General features: G+C 39.7%; 1 protein-coding gene and 1 long non-coding RNA gene across 6 annotated transcripts; one reads left to right on the forward strand and one right to left on the reverse strand.

Moving 5' to 3' along the window:
- Positions 1 to 145: 145 nt before the first annotated feature.
- ENPP4 (ectonucleotide pyrophosphatase/phosphodiesterase 4) lies at positions 146 to 13,429 on the reverse strand. Of its 4 annotated transcripts, none has more exons than XM_081044725.1 (5): positions 13,239 to 13,429; positions 7,957 to 8,059; positions 6,356 to 7,214; positions 5,515 to 5,685; positions 146 to 3,488 (listed from the first exon to the last, which is right to left on the reverse strand). In XM_081044725.1, exons 3-5 carry the CDS (start codon positions 7,179 to 7,181, stop codon positions 3,127 to 3,129), a joined length of 1,359 nt encoding a protein of 452 aa, XP_080900851.1. In that variant the 5' UTR covers positions 7,182 to 7,214; positions 7,957 to 8,059; positions 13,239 to 13,429; the 3' UTR covers positions 146 to 3,126. The 4 variants fall into 4 exon arrangements, with proteins under 4 accessions (XP_080900851.1, XP_080900850.1, XP_080900849.1 ...); XM_081044724.1 differs by lacking the exon at positions 7,957 to 8,059 and adding an exon at positions 11,195 to 11,249; XM_081044723.1 differs by lacking the exon at positions 7,957 to 8,059.
- Positions 13,197 to 22,010, forward strand: LOC308496077. Of its 2 annotated transcripts, XR_013993103.1 has the most exons (4): positions 13,371 to 13,597; positions 18,020 to 18,157; positions 20,219 to 20,417; positions 20,513 to 22,010. It is a non-coding gene; the product is annotated as an uncharacterized lncRNA (long non-coding RNA). The 2 variants fall into 2 exon arrangements; XR_013993102.1 differs by lacking the exon at positions 18,020 to 18,157 and having other exon boundaries at positions 13,197 to 13,597; positions 20,513 to 22,009.
- Positions 22,011 to 22,487: the final 477 nt, after the last annotated feature.

Genomic DNA, 22,487 nt, shown 5'->3' on the forward strand with positions numbered 1-22,487 from the left:
ATTTGGTTAAATGTTATACACTTAATCCTTATTTTAAAAAAACCTGTAGCGGATGCTTCTGTGGAATTTTGCAGTATTACTAAATCATGTCAAACTCTGTCACACTGTATATTCTGCAACGTGACAAATTTTAAAAATCGTCAGTCATGTTTCATTCTATATTTAATAATACAGTAAAGGTGTTTTGGGAGATTTTATTCACATAAATTTATAGATCATAAACAAAGTCATGAATTCAAACAGTACCAAAATATATTTTGCTTTAAGGCACCACATACAATTTTTTTTTAAAGCACACTCATTTCATTTTAATTACACACTATTTTAAGAATCGACAATAAATACACACTTTCCGTCTCATCCTTATCCTTCATTTGTAGCTTTATGTATTCACAGTGAAGTAAAACCCTCCAAATAAAAGGAATTGAATGCAATCGTCTTTAAAGCTTACCAGATATGGGCAAGAGAGGAAGAAACCCAAGAACAATGCTAAGGCACTTTTAATCTTTTAATGTTCCAATAATTTATTTTTAAATTCTTATACCAAGCCTAACGGAACAATAACACAAAGCCTATAGTACAGAGCATTGAAAAAATTTTTATTCTATTGCTGTTTACCACAAGAAATTGCATATTAAAGACAGCAGCAGAACTTTATAAGTAAATGTAGTAATTCTGAATTCACACAATGAATAAAAAACACCCAATAAGAAGTTTACCTATTACCTTTGAGTATTGCTGTCATAAACAGTTCAATGTTTCCTGAAACCAAACTTTCTAGCCCACAGAAAACACAGCAGCATATTAATCAATTATTTAACAAAATACACCAAAACCTTAAGGTAAAAGGCAAGCTTTACTAAAAGATATTCTGTGTAGTACAGGAGTCATTGGCTTTAACAGAGATAAAGATACAAATGAATTAACACAAAGTTCAATATAATAACATGTCTCTTTGATTAAATAAATACTGTTCTTGTTCCATTAACATATATATATAATTTACAATTTTAATTCAAGTTAATGTTTTGAGAATGGCATGAAAGGCAAGACAAAAAGGTAAATGTCTTTTGTTCCAAGTACAGACACTGACATCCTATTCCTATTCCATCCTATATAAAATCTACTCACAGGCTGGATGCCATGTACAGATTTCTGAAACTCGTAACTACCAGTCAAGCTAATGCAGTCACTAAAACTCACACCACTCCCAAAGACCAAACTCTACTCCACTAGTTTAATATATCCTATTATTTTTAAAATGTCCACAGCTTAAAATGTGACTGTTCTACTCTTTGTGGTTGTTTTTTAATGGAAATTGAAGTAAAAAGAAATTTTTCTGATTTCATTCAGATCAACTATTAACCTTGAGGATTACTTTTATGTGAGAAAAAAGATCAGAAATAAAATTGGTCAAAAAGCAAAATTGGTCCTATTGGTTTGCTGTTCTTAATACAGTCAACGGTGACCAATAATAGCATGAGCTATTTATGCAGGGCGTGGAAGACTTCTCAAGAACCCCAAATACAACAGGCACTAAATACCGGATCAGGAAATCAGCAGTGACCAAGGAGGATGAATTATATACTTGATGTTGAGCACCACAGTTCTTAACCTTCACAGATAATTAACATTTAACTGGACTGCCTATTTACTGTAGATTGATTTTGTATCTGCAAAACAGTTTATTTTATATGGTCAAAACTTTAAAGATCACACATTAATATCAGTTGCTTGCCTCAGGTCCTACATAATGAATGATTCTTAAACCCAATTTTTCCTCTAACAGATACAATCCAGTCAGCCACACCTCAGTTTCTTCATATTAATTTTGATTATTAGAAGGTACCACCTAGCACTCAGGCTAGGGGATATTAGGCAATGCTGATAGCTTATTCTACCACTGAGTAAATGAATAATGTAAAATATCAAAAGATGCGAAATTCCATTTTAAATTTAACTACTCTATTGTCTAAAAAGTAAGGTGTTAAGAGCCCCAAAGGTGAACATAAAAATCTCTCTTCCTCTTTCTGACTCAATCAAAACCAGATTTATAACCAGGTTATAAATATTTCTGCCGCACTGGGAAACCTCTGCTTACAATAAATGAGAGAAAGTTAAAAAGAGTAACAAAAATTTAAAAATTTTTTAAATTATAATTTTAACTTGAGTTAGAAGAAAGCAAACAAATATGAACTGCAAATATAACTCTTCCTGACTGAGAGTTGTGTTCCATGGGGAAGTGGAAGCCTGCCCATGATCCAGTCTACCTCTGACCACCTTCTAGAAGTCGCATAAAGTCTGCACGTTCATACACGCAAACATACTCGTGCACACACACAACTAAATGACTTACACAAAGGCATTAAGCACAAATAGAAAAACGCACTTTTCTCTATTCTGTTAATTTCTTTTTAGCAATGACCTTCAAAAGATAAAGCTTTCGAGACTTCAACAGCTTAAGGGTCTTAACAAAGACACAATGATGCAGACAGAGGCTTTGTACCACATTGTCTTTGTTGGTTTTTGGTTTTTACGATCGCTTTTCTTAAAATAGTATCTTCATATGCTAGCTCTTTTCTGCCTGGGTAACTGATTTTATTAATCATCACAGAGAATTTCCTAACTCAAGGGTTCACTTGGGATACAAACTCTACTAAATGTAAATATAAAAATATAGGTAACTTTTCCTCTCTGATACACAAAAATCCACCAATTGCATAAAGATTCCATTGTTTCATTTACAAATATAAAAATTTATTAGAAAGGCATGCTTACTAAATTGTGGCATATTTTCATCTAGAGATGTGTTAAATCTTCATTGCGAAAAGAAGACAGAGGCAGTATTTTTCTTAAAAAATGTTTCTAGTTAGAGAAATAGTTGGTCTTAACTAATGATTTACTAGCGATTTTTACTATAGTCAGGGTGTTTTTTTTTCCTTCTTCTTTTTGTATTACCTAACAATGTACCAAAACAAAACGCAAGGAAAAACAAAACAATAATTTTAGCATGCTTGGTATAAAGTCTTTGTCATTCAAAGTAGACTTTTTCATAGTTATCACACCTTGGGTATATCCTTGGTTTTGTGACTAAGCAAAGATACTTTGTATAAACTCCAGCCTGTGTTAGTCAATTAAAGGATCATCATCTTCTTGTAGCTGAAGTCGGGAAAATGGCTGTGGTACAGACAGTCTATTCTGCATGATTATCATGAGGCACGTTAGAATGGTTAAAACTAAGAGTGCACCAATAACAATTCCAATGGCTTCCGGCAGTTTAATGCACCATTGGTCAACTAACAAACACTTAGTATGACCAAAGGTTCCATTATTGGGATGTGGTTTTAATCCCAGGATGTGGCACATCATTGGATAAATATCCACATTGTTAATTGTGTTGTGCTTGTAGCCTTTGTGAAATGCAGGACCGTGGGCAGCCAGAAATGGATGCATGGTAGGCAAAGAATTATCATAGCCATGGTCACCTACTGAAAAAGAACAAAATAATGTCAGTAAATGAGATCAGTCGATTACAAAATAACTTGCTTTAAGTGTAAATATACTAGAGTCTTGCCAGTGTAATTCCCATCATTAGAATTCTGATTATTTGGACCAGTCAGGGGTCAGAAATAAAATTTTCTATTTTCTTCGACTCAGCCATGTTCCCGATTTCATACACATCCCCCTTTTCCCGGTTGGTCATGGCTTCAGATTTTAAAACTATTTTTCAATCTGATGTAATTATCTTTCAGTCCTAGCCCTACCTATTTCACCTGTTAATTTCCAGCACTGTTTGCAAAAACCCACTGCAAACAGCACCAGTGATAAAAAGAGTGGTCTGGCTGCGAGTCCCGACTACTGGGGAGAGCGGAAGTGGGTAAACCTGTGAATGGTGGAGAAGTGAACCTGCAGACTTACCTATGTCATTGCTCCTGTGATAAGAATAATATACTACTTCCTGCTTTATTGACAGTTAATAAGCATCTCAATATCTGGAGGGCTGGGTAACTGAGAAAGTTACAGACGGGATTCTTGGATTGAGTCTAACCAGATGCTCCAACTTGTAACACCAGTAAAAGTCTAACTCAAAGAAAAACGTGATGGTCCCAGATAGAATTCCAATACCAGGTTCTCAAATTTTTGCTTTATTTTAACAAATATTGCCTTTTAATGGCAAATATTGCCTTTTAAGTGCCATTTGCACTTAATAAACTCCCACTGTCATATAAAGTGCAGGGACTGAGTGATGAGTGTATCGGTGTTTGTTATATTATTCTTTAATTGTATGTTTAAAATAGTTCATAATAAAAATAATACACGTGATCAATATAATAAAAAGCAGAATATAATACTATACATAGATATGATTTCAATAATATAAAAACATGCAAGTATATGTAATAGAAAAAAAGATTAGAAGGGGAAAGACCTCCGACAATTAATTAACATTTGTCTGTACCTCTATATCGAGAGATTATAGTTTTTGTTCTCTTTTCTCAACTTTTGTTCTCTTTTCTCAACTTTTCCACAATAGGTATGTAACAAATATAAATAATGTATAATCCCATTAACCCTCAGTCTTATTCTTGCCTGATGTTTCTGAATTGCTACAGATCAGGGATCTGCAGAATACAGCCCCTGGGGAAAACCAGCCCCCCACCTGCTTTTGTAAACAAGCTTCATCAGAAAATCCTGTGTCAGTTTGCTCACATGTTGTCTCAGGCCGTTTCCCCCACTATAAAGGCAGACTTGAGTGGCTGAGACAGAGACCAGCTGGCCCACAAAGCCTAAAATATTTACTACCTGGCCTTTTACAGAAAGTTTTCGGACCCCTGCTATTGATTACAAAATAAGATTTTTTTAAAAAAGTATTCAAATTGAATGTAACATACGGATAAATAAGCTGGTTTCAAGGAAGACCTGTAACTCTCCCCTATACATTTCCTCACTTTTAGAAGAGCCTTTGATACGTCTATTTTGTTTACACTAGATATTTGTTTGCTTACTTTCTGGTTCTTGCCAAATATTCTAAATAGCTGTAGCACTCCGGTAAATGATTTCATCATTGGGGAAAGACTCAGGGTTACTTGGACAATTTTTTTTTTTTAACATAAAACAATAAAGAGAAATTTGACCTAGTTAATCTCTCCTCTTTCACTGTGTTTCTTTACCTCTCTCTTTTATTTCTTTGTTTCCTTACTTCTCTTTCATTCTCTACAAATCAAGAGAACTAGTCTTGAAAGTGACTGTGCGTAACTGCAGCTTTGGTAAGAAAGTGAAACTACACCTTCAGCCTCAATGTCACCCAATTTAATCTAAGGGCAAAATTGTGGTTCCTGTAAATTGCTATCAAATGAAAGCCTGAGAATGGAATGAAGACCTAACAATCATTAGTTCAACTGGAAATGGAACTAACTGGACTGTGTCAATATCTCTCAAAGTACCTTCTTAACAAAGCAATATCACAATGCATGATTTATACCTAGGACACAACAAAACTCTCCTAATACTTACATTTTGATGATGATTTATTTAGCACAATTGTCCAGCCTTCATCTGCAACCAGAACAATAGGCTGAATTCGATCATTATGCTGGTAATAAAATCTGGCAGGAATATCCTCTTTGAGATAAACATTCATGTGAGAGCTACAGTTTTTCAGTTTGTTATAAACCTTTGTTTTATCTGAGAGAAAAAGAAAATAATAAAGGGAAAAAGTCATGGTTAACTGATCATGAAAAAAATACTTCTAACTAGAATAACTGGAAAAAAATCCTGAACAGTATCATCTATCTACTAAATCACTTTAAATTCTTAAAAAAAGAAAGAAAAAAAAAGGAGCAATACTAATCATGTGCCAGTGTTGGGAGATAAATGCCCCCTCCCCACTCCCCACCCCCCACACTCTTTTACAAAGCACTCACATATCTCTTTTTTCATTTTGTTATTCCTCGTGAACTTTTTATACAAAGGGGACAGTTTTCACATCTAGCTTCCTAAACAAAAATAAACTAATTATACATTACTACTAATTACTAATTCTAAGATCAGTAGACAAAAGGTATATCACACAAAAATCCAAGAAGTTTTATAAAGATAAAAATGTCCTTTTTCTATTAGTACGAATAATTACAAAATATATCAAAAAGCAAAGAAATAATCACTTTGAACCAAAACCTTAAACTAATTGCTTAAAAGCTTATAAATTAGGGGGAAAAACATATAATCCCACTCTGAATAAGTGTAAGAATGTATGGTCCTGAACTACAAAAGCCAGCGCTTCATTCTTTTACAAAACCCTCCCTCCTCAATCCATTGCCCCATTCAAATATCCCCTGGCTATAAGTTTACTTACTTATTTTGGGAAGTATCGCAGCAACTGGGGTCAAGTCTATAAGAGTATAGTCTGAACGATGGATGCAGAGATCCAAGTTTATCAGTCTGTCCGTAGAACACTGGGTCATCCCATGATCACTTGTAATGATTACATTAAGATTTTCCCACAGGCCTAACATCTTGAGTTTGTGGACCAGGTCACCAATCAGGTCATCTATTTCTTTCAATACTCTGCGCATGTTGTCTTTGTCTTCGGGGCCGTATTTATGTCCACTTGCATCTGGCTCTTCCCAATAGAGTGTTGCAAAGGTGACTGGCGGGCTCGAATTGCCTAGCCACATGGTGATATTATTTAGTCTCTCCTCAAACGACACGGAGGAGTTGTAATTCATAAAGTAGGAAGGTGTGGTATTGCGGATGGGTATATCCGTACCCGGCCACATGGCAGCGGCACTTGATCTATTTTCCTGAAGCTGATTGGTCACCCAAATTGGTACTGCCTCATTCCACCAAAAAGGATCCTTATAATTCATGTCAGAAAAATGTTTCCCTGTGATTACATCATACATGGAATTGGCCACAATGCCATGGCTTTCTTCATACAAGCCTGTCACAATGCTGTAGTGGTTTGGAAATGTTTTAGTGATGAAAACATTTTTAACATGCTCTACCAAGACACCTTCTTTGATAAAATTCTGGAGATGAGGAAATTCATAGTTCTGTAGATAGTCAGCTCTGAAGCCATCAAAGGACACCAAAAGTAACTTTGGTGGCAAACTGTAGGAAGAGTTACCTCTACAAGCAGTTATAAGTCCAAAAAATAAAAGTATTACTAATAACTTCATAATGAACGTGTTGAAGGAGAATGATCAGGGTTCCTAAAATATAAAAATACAATTTATAAGTAGTAGTGCCATTTGACTTGGGTTAGGTTTCAAAAGTTTAGCCATCAAGAGAAGAGAACCAATATCTATAAACTTTACATATCCCAGTTTTTAACTACATCAACTGAAAAATTAAATAATGTCATTTACTGAAAGATAACTGAATAAAACAAAAATTGGAAAAACTGAAAATTGCCTTTCCTTATCCAATGTCCAATTTCCTATTTACATACGTCCTCCCCCATCCTTCATGCTCTGAAGGGGAAATGGGCCATTCTCATACACCACATAAATACTCGCGTTTGGCTGCCTTTCTCATCTGCAGCAGCAGACATTAAGCTTAATAAGAACAGATGAAGAAACAAAAATTATCCTTTTGCACAAAACAGAAACAATGCCAAGCTTTCAGAGGCTCCAGAGAGAGAGATTATTTTTCTAGTTTAATGACCGGTACCACAGAAATAGGTGGTGGAAATTCTACCATGTTGGGTTCATTGCCAGTTCTTGTTGAAAAACATTGGCATACCAAAGGAGAGTAAGAAATATTATTTGAGAGAAAGGTCCCACCTCAGCCTGTAGCTACACAATATTCACAGGAAGCTGACCGACACACAAAACCTCCGGGGACTTGGCTACCACAGTAACTTCTGAAGAAATCCAACAGCTGTTGAAATGAAGTTCATCAGCATATCCCTCTTAAACATCCCATTTACTGTCAAGGACATAACTATTCTACCTGATAAGCCAGGCTCAGAGCGCTCCCTGATTTTTCATTCTTTTTTAGCAATCCATGGATTATAATAAATCTCTTTGCTGGCAGTCTCCATCTTCTTTGGTCGCTAAGAAAAAAGCGTATGCAATTTAGATAGAATGCTTCGCTGTAGATGGTCAGGAGACTTCTTCCACCATAATGAGAGGAGGAGCAAAGGAGTGAGCTAACAGATTCGAGGGCTGAAGTTGAAGGGAGCTGCACTCTCTGACTTGCAAGAGGCAGTCAGGTCAATTACTGAGAAGGAGTGGGGTAGTAAAAGGAGTGGGCTTTAGGAACACAGATAAATGGCCAAGTGGAGAATGGGAGAGAGTACAAGGAAACAGTAGGACCGGTGGTCAATGATGACAGCCGGTGCCATGAAGGTTTACAGTGACACTGTCATTGGTTTTCTCTAGCAATTCAGTGGCCCTGGCACACGCTTGAACAAAACAGGCAGCTGATCCTACCTGGGCTTGAAATTCTGCCAGAAACTGAAGTATGATGAAGGAAGTATCTAAAGAGTGGCTGACTTTGAGCTGCAGTTATCTAAACTGAAAGTAAAATAGATGCAAGAAGTGGAAAGATTTTTAGACGAGAGACTCCCCTGAAGTCAAAGAACTGGCATTTTAAAAGTAACTTTCAGTGAAAGTTGCAAGGCTGACAGCTTGTAGGCAGAGTGATGTGAATGCATTCAGTATTTCAGGTAAGAAGACTCGAGGTATGGCCATGGGGAGAGGCGCCTAGAGGTCGCAGGCATAAGCAGCAGCAAGTTCACTAACACGATGATTAAGTTCGCAAGTCATGTGTTGCGGTTCTTCCTTCTCATTAGACTGTCACCACTTGACACAGAGCCTTTTCTTTTCTTTCAAACATACTACCTAGATGATCTGTGTACGTGGAGTCATTCAAATACTTAGTGATTGAAGCCATGACCCTCTGAAAACCAGGGACTTAAAATTTTGAAGACCGAAGGCACAGAACCTGGCTTGTGAGGATCTTTGGGTCGGGGAAATCTCTAGCATTTTAACCTGAGATGGGCAGCCTTCTGAGCGTGGCTCACCTGTTGGATCATCTGTTGCTGGTGCCATCCAAGAAAGCAAAGGCAGTATAGAATAACAAAAACCACCTCTCCAAAGAAAAGAGTAACTACTCTCATTAGTACAAGAGACATACTTTGTATTGACACAGGCTGTCACATCTCAGCAATTTCACCCGTCAAGAATCTAGACAGCAGTATTTCTCTTTTCATTCAGGATTTTGTGCCCCCTCACCTAGTATTTATGCAGAACTCATTTCCTCCCTTGGGCAGTCCCAACTGGGTTCAGTCAGACAATAATCCCATGCAGGCTCTGCCCTAGGTTCCAGCGATCTTACAACTTGTGCGGAGGGCACACAGATTGCCGTGAAAGCTTGGATTGGGCAGATACCCTGGTTTCTCTCTGAGTATAGCTACTTCCCCGTACCAGAGGCCCAAACACAGGACCGATTCTTCTCAAGAATGGTTTTTTTTCCTCTAAGAACCCTCAGCTTCTCTTCCTTTTTTCAGAACACTCTGGGTATTGCCTAGTTCTGTTAAGACCCTTGAATAAGTCTTTATCATTTATTTTTAGCCATGGCCTGCTGATTCACATACGCTCGGCTGACAACCAAAATTAGGAGCTAAAACTATATATTTTTTAAAAAAAACTCTTAGAAGAAAATACAGGAGTAAATCTGTAGACCTTGGGTGAGGCAAAGTCTTCTTAGATACAACACCAAAAGCACAAGTGACAAAAAAGAAAGAATAAATTTGACTTCCTTGAAATTAAAAACTTGGGTATTTCAAAGCATACCATAGAGAAAGAGGAAAGAAATGGGAGAAAATATTTGCAAATCATATATCTGATAAGGGAGTTGTATCTAGAATATATACAAAACGGTAACAACTCAATAATAAAAAGTCAAACAATACAATAAAAAAAAATGAGCAAAGAATCAGAAAAAAAACACTTCCCCAAATAAGTACATGAAAAGATGTTCAACATCATTAGTAGTCAGGGAAATGCAAATCAAAATCACAATGAGACACCACTTCACACCCACTGGGATGGATATAGTCATCAGAAACACAGGTAATAGCAAGTGTTGACAAGAATATGGAGAAACTGAAACTTTTATGCACTGCTGGTAAGAATGTAAAATGGTACAAACACTTAGAAAACATTTTACATTTTGGCAGTTCTTCAAAAGAAACATATGACCCAGTAACCATATGACCCAGCAATGTACTACTAGGTGTATGCCCAAGAGAAATTAAAACGTATGTCCACACAAAAACTTGTACACAAATATTCACAGTAGTATTATTCCTAAGAGCCAAGAAGTAGAAACAATTCAAATGTCCATCAAGTGATAAATGGACAAATAAAAATAAAATAAAATGTAGCATATCACACAATGGAATATTATTTGGCAATAAAAAGGAATGAAGTGCTAATATATGCTACAACTTGAATAAAACTAGAAACATTATGCTAAGTGAAAGAAGGCGGTCACAAAAGATCATTTACTATATCATTCTATGTAGATAACATGACTAGAATGGGCAAATGTATAGAAATGGAAAGTACATTAGTACTTGCCTCGAGCAAAGGGTTGGGGAGAAATGAGGGATAAATGCCAATAGGTACGAGGTTTCTTTTTGGGGTGATAAAAATGTTCTCAAATTGCTTGCGGTGATATTGCACAACTCTGTAATATATTATTTTACACTTTAAATGAGTGAATTGGACGTGAATTACATCTCTATAAAGCAATTATTTATGTAGTAGGGGGAAATTTAATTATAATCTTAAAAGCATCGGAAATGCTATGACACAAAACAGGAAACATCTCTGAAGTCTCATTTTACCTCAAAAATGATGTGGAATTTGTACTTCATAACACAGACTTGGGTGTTTCAATGTGCAAATATTTCACACCACTTCCCATATGCAAAACAATAAACAAAAGCCTGTGTACGCCTCTCTCTCTCACAAAATACATACAAATGAAAGTCTTTCTTCCCCAAATCTTGAGTGAAAAGGATACTCAAGGTGCATATGCTCTCCATCCTGGGGTCAGTAGTCCCGTAAGACACGACTGGATCCAAGTGCCCCAGTCCTCGTCCCCAGGATTAGAAGCACAGACAAAGCAGAAAGATTATAGGCTCTGAAAACACAAAGATCCCAGAATTTGAGCTCACACTTAGTAGATGGACGATCTCAGGCAGATCTAACTTCCCAGATTCAGTATCTTTCCTGTGTAAAATGGGGAAGTATAAAGTGTTACAGAAGGGACCCTCAAATACAGTTTCCTTGTATCCCTTCTAGTTACAAAGCTGTTACATTACATAAAAATGTCTGTACTATGATAGGCAGAATGATGTTATTGTGAAATAAAATAACTACAAAGAATGTCATCCCTTCTTTTTACCTATGATAAAGCGGAAGTTCAGCGGTGGCCCAAGCTCAGAAAGAAATTAGTAGCTTTGCTGTGCTCTTACTCATTTTATGTCCTCAAAAAATGTATGAGTCCAGTAGCAGCAAGTTAACAAGTCTAGTAATAATCTCCAAACTATTAATAGAATTTTTCTGCCAGAGTATCTTTCATTAGCAGTGCCTGAATTTCTATATCTACCCCATTCTGTTTCACTTAACAGGGAGTGTTAAACTATCAACAAAACACCAGTGAGAAGTTGTCAAACGGCTTTCAAGGAATGAAAAATCGCAAGTCATTATATTAGAAAACATGGGGAACCATACTGTAATTTTTCAAACAAAAAAAAATATATAAAAGGGGGAAACAAAAAAGCAGACTCATCTGGACTACATACAAATATCCCAAGGGGAACCAGAAGTAGTTGGTAGTCTTCTTCATGTCAGGGGACAAAACATTCCACCTGGCCTGGGATGGCTTTCTCATCTGGATGAAATGCACGTCAGGTAATTCTCACCGGCATTCTTAGCCCATGTGAAGCTGAGACAGTATAACAGTTACAAGATATAGTGGAAGATATTTGTCTCCATTAGCATGCCATCTGCTCCGTGATACAATAGCTTTATTCTAAGCACTTCACAAATATTATTTATAATGAAACTCATACAGCTTTAAAACAGCATTATTGTCTATGCTCATAGATAACAAGTGATTTCCTTTCTATTATTTTCTTAATATTCTAGGGAAACAATATAACTACTCTTTAAAAGAATTTGTCTTTTCTAGGATTCTGAATTATTCTCCAGTTTTCCAGAGCACGCAGAATTATCTAGCAAGTGTCTTCAAAACAGCTACTTATATTGCTTTTGTACACTCTAAAATACCACCCCCCCATGTACTCTTTTTGCTTTTATCAAAATTTCTCCCAAATATTTCACAGCTAATTTAAAAGCAAGGGGAGGGAGGATATTTATATTAAATAAATTGCCTGGAACACCCTTTGGGGAAAAAAGAAAAAGAAAGAAAAGAAAACCATAATATTAAAACGAGCAGGTGACTTCTACAGTACTTGTCCAGTTTGCAGGCTTAGGCCCGGTGGTGAAGCAAAAACCCTTCTGGAATCAAACCTGGTATAAACCTGAATCTGCCTGTACAATCCTGGTCACAGCACTTCACTTCTCTGAGCCTGACTTTCTTTCTGTGTACAGTGGGACACTATTATCTTATAGGGTTGGTGTGCCCAGCAAAGGAAGTGTTTTGTTTGCAAAGTGCTTAACAACAGTGTCTGGCTCTTAGGAAGCCCTCAGATGTTACCCTTATGGTTTGGTTTCCTGGGAAATGCGTTTATAAAGGGGATTCTACAATTACCATACATTCTAATATTCAGACAGATGCAGGCTGATGCCGTCGACAGTGTGTGGGGTGTTTTTTTGGTTTTCGTTTCGTTTGTTTGTTTTTCACCAAACGCCCACCCCGCCGGCCTGGGTCCCCTCATTGTCGCCGTCACCACCTTCGCGCCCCCCCCCACTGGCGTTGCGCCCGCTCTGGCCTCCCGGCCCTTCACACCGCAGCCCGCGCAGCCCAGCCCCACCTGCCCCACCTGCCCCCCGCCCTCCCGCTTCCCACGCCCGCTGCCCCCCTGGCGCGCCGGGTCCCGTCGCGGATGTCCCCGCCGGCGCCCCAGGACGTGTTGTGGGGGCGGGCGGGGGAGAAGGAGGGGGTTTCTCCCCACCTTCGCTTTCAAAGCCCCTCCCGCGTGAGGAGAGGGTGGCACTTCCCTGCCGAACGCCGTGCGCGCGAGTCACACTCACCCGCTGCCACCGCCACCGCCACCGCCGCTCGGAGCCGGCGCTTACGGAACCCGGCGCGGGATCGCGGGTCCCCGAGCTTCGTGGGGCGCCTGCGCAATAGCGGGCACCCTGCCGCCGTGAACACCCCTAACCGCCCGCAGCTGTGCGCGGCCGGGGTGCTGCGGAGCCTGCGCAGCCGCCCGCGCGCGACCGCGGAACTGGCCACCCCCTGGGGGGGAGCGCGCCGCGGAGCCTGAGACGGGACCTCGGATTGGAGGCTGGACCCGCGTTAAGTGTAACTCCTTTTCCGATTGGTTAGACTCAGGTACCACCTGGGGACCGCTGCTGGGCTGGAGCAGAACTTGGACCTGGGGCGAGAGGTTTGTTTTGTGCTTGTCTCCCTCCGTGGCCCTTTCACATCATCGTAGGACGGAGTGTCCTTCAGGGGACCTGAAACGAAGGGAGTCCCAGAAAGGCCCTGGCTGTTTCCAAGTCCACCCCTATTGGCACTCCCATTTTTGCCCTGAGTTAATGTACAACCTGCGGCTTAAGTGTCCCCAGGATAAAGGGCTGGCGGCACCAGGGCCCGGCACATTTCTCAAGTAGCTTCAGCCAGTTCCAGTGAGCTGGGGTAAATACAATGTGGTTTCACCACTGCAGTATTTGTCTGTCTTCACTTTAGAAGTGAGCACCTTTGCAAGAGAGGTGGAGTAGTAGGCAGTTTACCAGTAAGATTACAAGAAACACAAATACAGACCTTGCAGTATGGAACTGGTAATGGGTAGCAGTGTAGAAATGGGCACTTCTTTGTTTCTTTTCTTTTTTTTTCAAAAATGGCCAACGGCTTTTTTGTTGTTGTTTTTGTTTTGTTTTGTTTTTATTGGGAAAAGGGAAGAGGACTTTATTGGGGAACAGTGTGTATTTCTGGGACTTTTCCAAGTCAAGCTGTTGTTCTTTCATTCTTAGCTGTGGAGGGCACCGTTCAGCTTCAAGTTGTTGTCCGTTCAGTCTTAGTTGTGGAGGGCGCAGCTCAGCTCCAGGTCCAGTTGCCCTTGCTAGTTGCAGGGGGCGCAGCCCACCATCCCTTGCAGAAGTCAAGGAGTCAAACTGGCAACCTTGTGATTGAGAGCCCACACTCTAAGCAACTGAGCCACCCATCTGCCCGGAAATGGGCACTTCTTTTGACAGGTGTATATGGGATTGAGCTCCTCCCTTTAATGGGAAGGGTAGTCAGCCAAATGTAACTTTAAGCTTACTGGTAGCAAGAGAAATTACCACACAGGAATAGATTTGTTTGTTAACATTTGGGTTACTCAGGTACAACTGGCAAAGAGCAGATAGTATCTTTCTCCTCTTTATATGTACAGTGCCGAACACAGACCTGACATAGAAAAAGTACTTACTAAATGATTACTGAATTTAATAGAATGTTGTAAGGTGCTCTGGATTCATTATCCCCATAAAATGTGAGCTCCGAGAGGACGTTTTCTTTCCTGTTCACTACTGGAATGCCAGTAGGTGCTTAAAAAAAGTACCATTAAATGAGTTAAGAATATTAGTTATTTGTAACATTTTCAGGTGTTAGTAAATGTAAAGCCAGTACTTGGGTTATTAATCTGCAATAGTGGACATTAAAAATCAAGGTCTGAGGTGGGCCCCACGGGTCTGAGCTTTAGAGCTTAGCCATCATCAAGACCCCAGAGTCTGGAGACAGTTCTAGAGACAATTTGGGACTGTTTGTGATCTGTTGATTACTAGTTTGTACCTTCATAATTTAATCGCAGTGTCAAGCCTCAAGGTGGGCCTGTGCACTGATAAATTGGCGCATCTTCCATCCCCAGGCTGCCAGAGCTGGAAGGATGGCAGAGGCCATGTGGTCCAATCCATAGCATCTGCCAGATCTGAGTTTGAATATTCACTTTGCCACTAGGTAGCTGAGCAGTCTTAGCCCATTATCTCAACCTATTTGAGTCTCCATTTCCTCATCTGAAAAATGGACCCTCTTACAGTACCGTGTTTCCCCGAAAATAAGACCTAGCTGGACAATCAGCTCTAATGCATCTTTTGGAGCAAAAATTAATATAAGGTCTTATAGTAAAATAAGACCAGGTCTTTATAATATAATATAATATAATATAATATAATATAATATAATATAATATAATAATATAATACTGGGTCTTATATTAAGTTTTGCTTCAAAAGATGCTTTAGAGCTGATTGTCTGGCTAGGTCTTATTTTCGGGGAAACCCGGTAGCAGCTTCTTACAGTTATTGTCAAATAAGTGAGATAAAGCAAGTAAAGAACTCAACACAATGTCTGACACATGGTAAGCCATTATTATCGCTATGAAATGTTTCCTAACCTGAACAGTGGCCAGCGGAAGGCTGAGTTCTGGGGAATTTACATAATGTCCAATTTAGTAATACAAATATTCTGGCATTTGTGGCATATGGTTATGCATATTCTGCTTGTTCATTCACTAGATTCATGATGGTTTAAAGAGTAGACAAAATCAACTGCCATGTAGGTCAGACGTGTAGTGGAGACAGCAGCTAAATGGGGGCATCAGAAAATAATGGTTTTCTTTATACAATGCCACTGCCACTATCCAAGAGACGAGGTCAGATCAGGGAGTCCTGTGCAGTCTGGTATCCTTCTTACAGATAAAGGGTTGTGAACAGATGGAGAAAAATGATTCATGAGGATCCTTTGGCACCAAGTTTCTATTATCCTCCAAATATTTACCATTTCAACCACAAGTGAAAACCTGTTTCGGATGGGCTTAAATAAGAATGATATTTAGAATCTTGTTAAACAGGAAGTCCAGAGGTAGGGCAGGCTTCTGGACTGGTTTGATTAGCATCTCAACAATCAGTCGCAGAGTGAACCCAGTCACCCTGTACTGGGTTCTTTCTAACTTTCTATCTTGCTATTGACAGAGTTGGCTTCTGGTTCCTTTGTGTTAGAAATTGAAATGATGTAGAAGGAAATCTAAACACACATTTGCAAATAAATGTGCCCAGAGCAAATGGACTTGACTAAATTGACAAAAATTAAGTACAGCTGGAGTCTTTTCCTCATGGCCAATGTCGGGTTTGGAAGTAGTATGTTAGAAGCAGTTTATTCCCCCTTCCTCATTAACTAGACTCAAAATTTAGTGTTTATTCATTAATGTAAATAGTAAATATTTTTAAAAATATATCTTATTTTCAAAATCAAGAAATAGCTCTTTATGCAATTATTTCTCTTTTAAACTCCTAATTATGATGCATAACTCATTGCTGACAGAAGTTAGAGGTTACGGGGAAAAAAGTTTCAGAGCAAAAGCCACACCCTGACCAATTCCTGTCTACTGCTCAGAAAAACAATTCTTGTCCACTGCTCAGCTCTGATTAAATAACAAAACTGAAACTACTGAATCAAATTTCAAATCACTGCTTCGGTATTTTAAGTTTTACGTTTTAATATATATTAGATGTTAATGTGCAGAAAACAATACAGATTTTATCTTAAATATAAGGAGGGGAAAGGAGCTTAGGAATCATAGTAGTTTAGGGATTTTTAAAGTTTATTTAACAAAAACTCCACCCACTCTATTTTCAGCAAGATTACATTTGAATAATCTCAATTAAGTAAGATTGTAAAATATTTTTAAATGCTTCTGTTAAAAGTCATTCTATATTATCCACCATGAACTATGTAGTGTTAGCCTTTCTTCACTCTAAAGGAAGTTTTTCAAATATTTAATAAAGTTGTACGAGAAAAAGTATAAATTCCTTTGAGCTTTCTTATGTGGAAAGCAACGGGCTCAATTTTTCAAAAGATACAAAAATAAGTAAGATTCAGTCCCTGCCCTCAAGGTGCCTTTAATCTAGAAAGTTAAATGGAGAGACATCATCATTCTATTGCTTTTGCCTGCCCAGAATTCATTTTCTCTTCTTCTAGTGGCTCCCCTAGGAAACCATGGCATTTTCATTCTTAGTCATGGAAGTTATATGGGGCCAAACACAACTTCCCTCAGCTCCATCATGGACTCGTAAGGTAACCGATTATCCTGGTTTGCCCTGAACTGAGGGATTTTCTGGGACATGGGACTTCTAGTGCTGAAAACAGAAAAGTCCTAGGCAAATTGGGATGAGCTGGTCACGCTTACTCTGATCCAAGCCTGGCACAGCCAATTCCATTCCCTTGACAACAGGAATTGTTTCTATGATGGAGACATACCCCAGGCTAGATCCAAAACTTTGTTGAAACTTTTGTGGAAACACTTGAGAAAGATTCCGTCTTTCGGCAGCAGCAGCTAAATAGGTAGACTATAAGCCTGTAACGGTTGGTGATCATCATTGTGTCTATAAAGAAGAAGTCTATCTGGGAATGAAACCAACACAGAGAAAGCAGAGCCACGAGACGGAGCCTGACACCTGATGACGCTGAGCCCTAGGTTTACCTGAAGCTCCATCCCTGCACTTTTCCGTTCATATGATTCAATAAATAATCTTTTTGCTTAAACTAGTTCAAATTGGGCTTCTATCACTTATATCTACAAAGGGGAGAAGAAGAGAAAATATTTGTTTGCATTATGCAATCAAATAAGGTAAATGCTAAAAGCGAAGCCCGAAAGAGAGAGAGGTTAAGTCATGCAGCGATTCAATTCAGCTGCAGGAGTCAGGAAACAGATCCAGAATGAGATGGATTTTCTTGGTTCTTGCAGGTTAGATAGTTTAGTGGTTCGCTATGGCTGCTCCAACAAATTACCACAACTTAGTGACTTAAGCAACACAACCTTTTTATCTTACAGTTCCGGATGTCGGAAGTCAAGAGTGGGCCAGCAGGACTGTACATTTTCTGAAGGCTCTTGGAGAGAAGACATTTCCTTGCCTTTTCCTAGAGGTCAAGGACATCCCTTGACTTGTGACCCCATTCTCTATCTTCCAAGGCAAGATAGAACATAGCATCTTCTAGTCTCTCTGACTCTGCTTCCTTCTTCCTTTATAAGGAATCTTGTGATTACATTGAACCCATCCGAGTAATCCAGGGTAATATCTCCCTCTGTCAAGATCCTCAGCATAATCACACAGTTCCTTTTACTGTGCATGGTAACAGAGCCGTACCTTCTAGGGATTAGGATATAGACATCGTTGAGAGGCCATTCATGTTTGGCTGAGGGAGTAACATCAGCAAATAGGGACCAGGATACGAAAAGTGTGTGAGTCCTTAAAAACAATTCCATTTTCCTGGGAAATAATGATATCTATTTGAGGAGTCACTGGGTTGAGGCTGCATAGGTTAATTAAAACCGTATTATTTTCTAGACAGAGGAGTAGTTAGACTTCATTTAGTAGGTAACGACATACCAAGAGCTGTGCTATTTGCATTGTGGTAACAGAAATGAGTATAATATTGTCCCTGCTGTTGAAAAGTTTATAATCTAGTAGGCGAGAAAGACCTCTGGATGTAGAGTGACCACATTTTCTCAGGAGAGTCGTAGTTTTTGCCTATCGTTCCACATAAACATTCACAGTGCACTCCCTGCCGTCGAAAAAAATGTCCTGGTTTGGATGACCAAGTATATGGTCACCTCACCCAAGTGCCGTCACCCTCAGTATTTATTGAATATTGGAAGGTAGGAGCTCTGTGTTGGGCCCTGGGGAAACGCAAGAGACACAGGCACATTCCCCAGTGTTTACCAGCGAGTTTTAGGGTCCAAAGCTATGTTTATAAAGTGATGAGGTAGTGCAAAAATTAGCTGGTCAACAAAGTGGTAAAAATGCTAGAGAAACAAAAACTAGGTGCTTCAGACAATGCGAGCTGTGAGAGAGATCCCTGCAGCGTGGGTGAGCAGGGCAGGCAGCAGCCAGCGGGATGGGCCGGGGGGCTCCTGGGAGCTTCAGGTGTGGTCAGGCTTGTGGAGGCGAAGAGACATGGAGGTGCATCACGACAATGCACCAGCTCACACAGCACTGTCTGTGAGGGAGTTTATAGCCAAGAAACAAATAACTGTATTGGAACACCCTCCCTACTCACTTGATCTGGCCCCCAGTGACTTCTTTCTTTATCCAAAGATAAAGGAAACATTGAAAGGTAGACATTTTGATGACATTCAAGACAACAGTTCTGATGGCTGTTCCAGAAAAAGAATTTAAAATTATTTTAAAGGGTGCATTAGGCACTGGCATCGGTTTATAGCTTCCCAACGGGTGTACATTGAAGGTGACCGTAGTGATATTCAGCAATGAGGTAGGTAGCACTTTTTCTAGGATGAGTTTGTGAACTCAATTGTCATACCTTGTATTAGTTAAGTAATGCATTCACATATGTTAGCTCCCTGTTTTCCAAACTTGCAAAATCACAGAATCACCTGTGGCTTTTGTTCAAAATGTCCCAAGCCCCTCCCCTAAAGATTTGAAGCCAGTAAATCATGTGTGCTGTCTGAGGACAGGACACCATGGGAACACTTGGGCATAGGAAGAGGTTATTGCGTGAAACATGGGGCCCTCTGCACTAAGTAGAAAGGGCCCTCAGATTGGTCACTAAATGCTTAAGGCAGGGAAGAGGGTCTAGGATAACAATAGAACTTTGAATTTGTTTATTTTAAATCTACAAAGTGCTTTTACATAAGGTCTTATGTGGCTTTCACCACTGACCTGTAAATAAGCGTGGCCTTTACATCTGTGTTATTTCTAAAAAACCAAGGTTATGGTGCTCACCTAAGTTTCTGTGGGAATGTCAGAGCTGATCCCTGGTCCCTTATCCCTGATCTGACCCAGCTACATGGGCAGTGAATGAAGGGAGCTCTTTTTCCAAACGCCCATCCAGCTGCTGTCTCCATTACACACCTGACCTACATGGCAGTTGATTTTGTCTAGTCTTTAAAACATCAAGCACCTATGTCGCGTCCCGCGCAACAAGAGCAGTGAGGGTGTGAGAAGGGGCGGTTTGGGTTAAGTTTTAAAGAAAGAAACAAACAGAGACTTAATGCTGTTAAATCTCTCCGAAGGCCTGGGGTCTCTCCGTCTCAGAGGACTGGAGCCCAGAATAAAGCCGACTGGAGGCTTCTATTGACCAGTATGCAAGGGAGGAGCAGTGTTTTTGGCGCGGTCTGTGAGACTCACTTATCACGTTATAGAAACATCCCAAGCCAATTATGTTGATCTTCAAACAGCCGAAGCACAAGGTCCCATGATGTCTTACCTAAGGTATGTAACTTCTCGAGGTCAAGTCTTTCATATTGTAACAGCTCTGTTGAGATAAGTGGAGAGAACTGATCTTTATTGTCTTCTCTCACAAACAGGTGCAAGGGAAAAGCCAGAGCCGGCAACAGACTTTCCCAAGCAGGGGGAAAGGGAGGCAAGGCCCTTTCCCATGTTTGTTTAAGGCAGCTTATTGGGGGTTTCCACTCGGCTCCGCCTGGCTTAGGTTGTATCTCCCGTGAGATACAACATCTTTGGCTGCAAACCATCTTTTGGGGACCAGACAGAGAGACATAAGGTGTAAACACAAGGATAGAACAGAGTCTCAGAAAGGCACAATCTCACAGACTCTTCTTTCCTTAAGGAAAGACATGGAGGGACAGTTGGCTAGGCTGTCGTGCGACTACACACCTAGTGAATGAACAAACAGGATATGCATAACCATATGCCACAAATGCCAGAATATTTGCTTTACTAAATTGGACATTACGTAAATTCCGCAGAACTCAGCTTTCCCCGGGTCACCGGTCAGGTTGAGAACCTTTTCATAGTGATAATAATGGCTAACACTTACCATGTGTCAGACATTATGCTGAGTTCTTTATTTGCTTTATCTCACTTATTTGACAATAACTTTAAGAAGCTGGTACTGTAAGAGGGCCCATTTTTCAGATGAGGAAATGGAGGCTCAAATAGGTTCAGATAATGGCCAAGACTGCTCAGCTATCTAGTGGCAGAGTGAATATTCAAACTCAGATCTGGCAGATGCTATGGATTGGACTACGTGGCGGCGTCAGCCATGCCTTCCAGCTCTGGCAGCCTGGGGATGGAAGATGCCCCAATTCATCAGTGCACAGCCCCACCTTAAGGCTTGACACAGGAGTTAAATGATGAAGGTACAAACTAGTAATCAACAGATTACATCCAGTCCCAAATTGTGTCTAGAGCTGCCTCCAGACTCTGACGTCTTGATGATGGCTAAACTCTAAAGCTCAGACCCAAGAGGTCAGCGCCCAGTTCCTTTAAATGCTGAGGCACATGTTCTAACAATGACGTATATTATAGAAGAGGAAGAAAAAATAGCATGACATTTTATAATTACACCCAAGATTTCCACATAATCTTGTATTTCCTTTGAACTATTTTGGATTGTTTTAAGCTAACTTTCATTCCTAGAGATACCTGTTTTTTCTTCTTTTCCATGAGGAAGCTGGTTGCACACGGGCCTATTTCTAATCTATCATGAATGCAGTCTGCCTTTATTTAACCTATAGTATCTGGGTCAGTTATGTAACTGGTTTTGTTAGACATTCACATATCGTTGCTCCAAGTACAGGAGAGCCCTGGGTACTGTGATGCTTTCTGACATCCATTACAAATAAAAGATATAGTTATTCCATTGGCATAATTTTTCAGAGATAAATAGAAGGCTGCTTCTGTTTTCTAGAAGGAGTACAAAATTTGTTAGCAGTAATTTGGTTGTGTTCGTACTTCCTAAAGTTAAAATCATACCAGCAAACAAAATGGAAACTTTTAATAAATGTAACTCTTTATAGTAAAACTTGAAATTTATAAAATAAAGACGATCATTACAAACTTACCAGTCTCTATGAGAGCACAGAGATTGGAGCGTCTCATCCATGATGCCTGCCCAGATCTAGGCTAGGTCCTAAAAGATTCTGCAAACACAGACACAAATTAGGTAGAAATTTGATAAGGCAAAATGTTTGATAAGAAGACAAAGTCAGATTCTGCACTCAGCCCCAAGGTATTGCCTCAGTGAAAAAGGAGATCGATGTCTGGCCGCTGGTTCCAGAAACCAGTGGAATCCTGACTTCTGACCATAGCTGCTTGAGATGGCAGTGGTATCATTAGTGACTCCACCCAGGACACAGGCCCAACTCCCCACACGACACCCAGCAGCATGGTTTCCAAGGGTCCTCACAAGGTTCTCAACCACAGGCCCAGAGGTTCTCAAGGGTCACTTGCTATGGTCCAGTCTCTAAGGATTCAGTGAAGTCATTCAGCGGCTCATCAAAATCCCATATATTTTTTCCTTTTGATCTCTGTGAATCT

Source organism: Rhinolophus hipposideros (genome assembly GCF_964194185.1).
Source record: "Rhinolophus hipposideros genome assembly, chromosome: 3".
In the NCBI taxonomy this organism is placed as follows: Eukaryota; Metazoa; Chordata; class Mammalia; order Chiroptera; family Rhinolophidae; genus Rhinolophus; species Rhinolophus hipposideros.